This window comes from Buceros rhinoceros, unplaced genomic scaffold (genome assembly GCF_000710305.1).
Source record: "Buceros rhinoceros silvestris isolate BGI_N320 unplaced genomic scaffold, ASM71030v1 scaffold16816, whole genome shotgun sequence".
Lineage (NCBI taxonomy): Eukaryota > Metazoa > Chordata > Aves > Bucerotiformes > Bucerotidae > Buceros > Buceros rhinoceros.
Window position 1 is genome coordinate 53,587 of NW_010417090.1, and position 2,500 is coordinate 56,086.

The 2,500-nt window shown below is 36.7% G+C and overlaps 1 protein-coding gene across 1 annotated transcript in view; it reads left to right on the plus strand.

Annotated features, from left to right (window-relative positions):
- Positions 1 to 248: 248 nt before the first annotated feature.
- Positions 249 to 2,500, plus strand: part of LOC104495133 (chromosome unknown open reading frame, human C10orf11) — a gene marked incomplete at both ends in the record, with an annotated part of 20,371 nt that continues 18,119 nt past the window's right edge. The window contains one exon of the mRNA XM_010138063.1: positions 249 to 413. Within this exon, the coding sequence (XP_010136365.1) occupies positions 249 to 413 (165 nt within the window). The remainder of the gene's footprint in view (positions 414 to 2,500) is intronic.

Here is a 2,500-nt window from a genome sequence, read left to right on the forward strand (position 1 = left end):
AAGACATTGACAAATTCATCCTGCAGGCCCCATATCTGAAGCCTTTTGTTTTGGATCCTGGCTACTCACTAAGTGACCCCCATCCTTCATCCTGCCAGCATGTGAAGGATGTGTTGCAGTGCCAGCACTCCCCTTGCCACTAATGCTTGTCATTCACTCTTCTGACAGGCCCAGACCAAAACTATTCCCACTCCTGAAAGAGAAGGTTAAAATATTTATTTCAGCTCATAATGGCCTCCCTGATTTAGTGGAGTATCATTTTTCCTGTTGCCTTTGTCGTTTGCAGGTCACTAGAAGGACTGAAAACATTCAGTTACTTGGAAGAGCTGATCTTGGACAACAATCTACTCGGAAATGACCTTCTGTTACCCAGGTTACCCCACCTCCATACCTTAATGCTCAACAAGAACCAAATATCCTTTCAAAGAAATACCTGCAAAATGTCAAATGAGTTTTATGTGTCAGACAAATTAAAGTATGTGAAATATAGTTCATGTGCAGGCAAAGCATTCTCTCATTTGGCACCTGGAATACTTCATAGTAATTTATTATAGCTCATTCATAAATGAAATGCACCATTATATCTTCCTGTTGCTCCACTTTAGTGAGAGATCTAAGTTATGGCTCTGAAGAAATCTTTCTAATAGATAAAATAGAGAAAGAAAATAATATCAGTGTTACCAGTATGCAGCAGTTCCTGTGTTTGCTTGGGGTTCTGTTGCAGGCTGACCTCTAGTGGAATACAGAGTGCAGTGAAATGCTATTAAGTTTTCATACTTTAAAGAGCTCTTAAAACATTAAAGCAAAATAAAATACTTATCAATAATAATAATTAATAGTAATAATAATAATCCAACAAGAAATGTAATGCCTTTCTCTCTTTGAATGTAGTTGTTATTATGCATAATATATGCATAATAATAATGCACAGTAGCTACTGTGCAAAAGCAAGTCACTGTATTCTTGAAGTTCCAACTCTGTATAAATTCATACAAAATGCTGTCCAAATCAGGGTCTTAATACATCAAAGTATTTAAGTGGATGGTTACATTCATTCACAACCAGTCACTTTTTCATATACATTCATATGAAGTTAGTGCCTACTTCAGTTTATTCAGAATAAATATTTCATCATTTACCTAAGTAAAATGATTCTGCTGAATCTGAGCCCCTAATTTGTAGACTTGTAGATAATGGCCTGTAAAAACTAATTATCTGCAAGGGCTGGGAATGGAATTATTAAATAATTTTCCCATACTTTGACTCTTCAGGAGATTTTAAGGTGTGTAATACATGGTTTTACAAAAGTGAAGGGCAATCAAATTGTGGCCAAAAGGTCAACTGAGGCCTGCGGAGTCTTAGCGCACAGACCATGAAAGCCCTCTCCTTGTAACTGCAGCGTGAGGACACGGCTGCTCAACTGCAGGCTTTTCTTACACACAATGTAAACAGAGGGCAATTTACCTCCCACTACAGCAAAATCCTCCTACTGAGGAGAATAAAAATAACTGCAGATTCTATAATATCTGCATGTATTTTTGACTCTATAAATAAATAAAAAACAGTAGAGTAACTTCTATTCTTGGGGCCTTGGAAATTTGACAAAAAAGTCTTGAGCAGAAACGATTGTTACTGTACTGGGTATTTCGCTAGATTTCTAGTTAATGCCAGGATTCTGTGGGTTAGATTTGAGTCAGTTTTGATGGTAAGATTTGATTGGTTTTGATGAAGAATGTACAAGAACATTTTTGCTGATGCCATGGGTGGCGGTACGTCTGCAGTAGCATAGCTCCTTCTCCAAAGTTTGAAATGTAAATTTGGCCATAAGACCCAAAAGCGTGTGAATATATTTGTCCTTTGAGGGTGTGTCAAAGAGAAGCTTTGCACTTACCAAGGGAGGGAAGGTGGATTAAATAAGAACTCAGTGAACAAAATCAGAGAGAAAAAAATGTATCCTGTCAGTAGTATTCTTTAGAGTTTCTGCTGGTCTCACAGACATACCTTAAATACTATTGTCAAGTGAGTAAGCTCTCAAAGTGAATGATAAAGTGATAAGAAGGATTTGATCTATCTTGGGATTTTTTAAAACTCAATCTTGAAACTATGAAGTTAGAGCTTTGAGAGTATTGAGCTACCCAGGTTATAGAAATAATGTATACATTTTGTAGTGTGCTGCCAGTAACTTAATAGAGGGTTACAGAAATGCTTGTAAAACACCTAATGCATACAAATTGCCCAGAGAAGGCAAAATAGCTGCTGTCCATCATTAACATTTTGAGCCCTAGGGAGTAGTGGTCTCTTGTAGGAAAGATAGCGCAGTCTTCAGAAGCACAAAGACCTTCCAGATTCCTCTCTTCAATGTAGGTACCGTATTTGAAAAAGTTACCTTTTGAACTTGAATCTCTCCTTTTAGTGAATTACTTCCCTATAGAATTCTTTGAAAAATGCTCAAATAAAAATGTACATTTAATAGAATAATGAAATACTTCAAGGAAAGAGT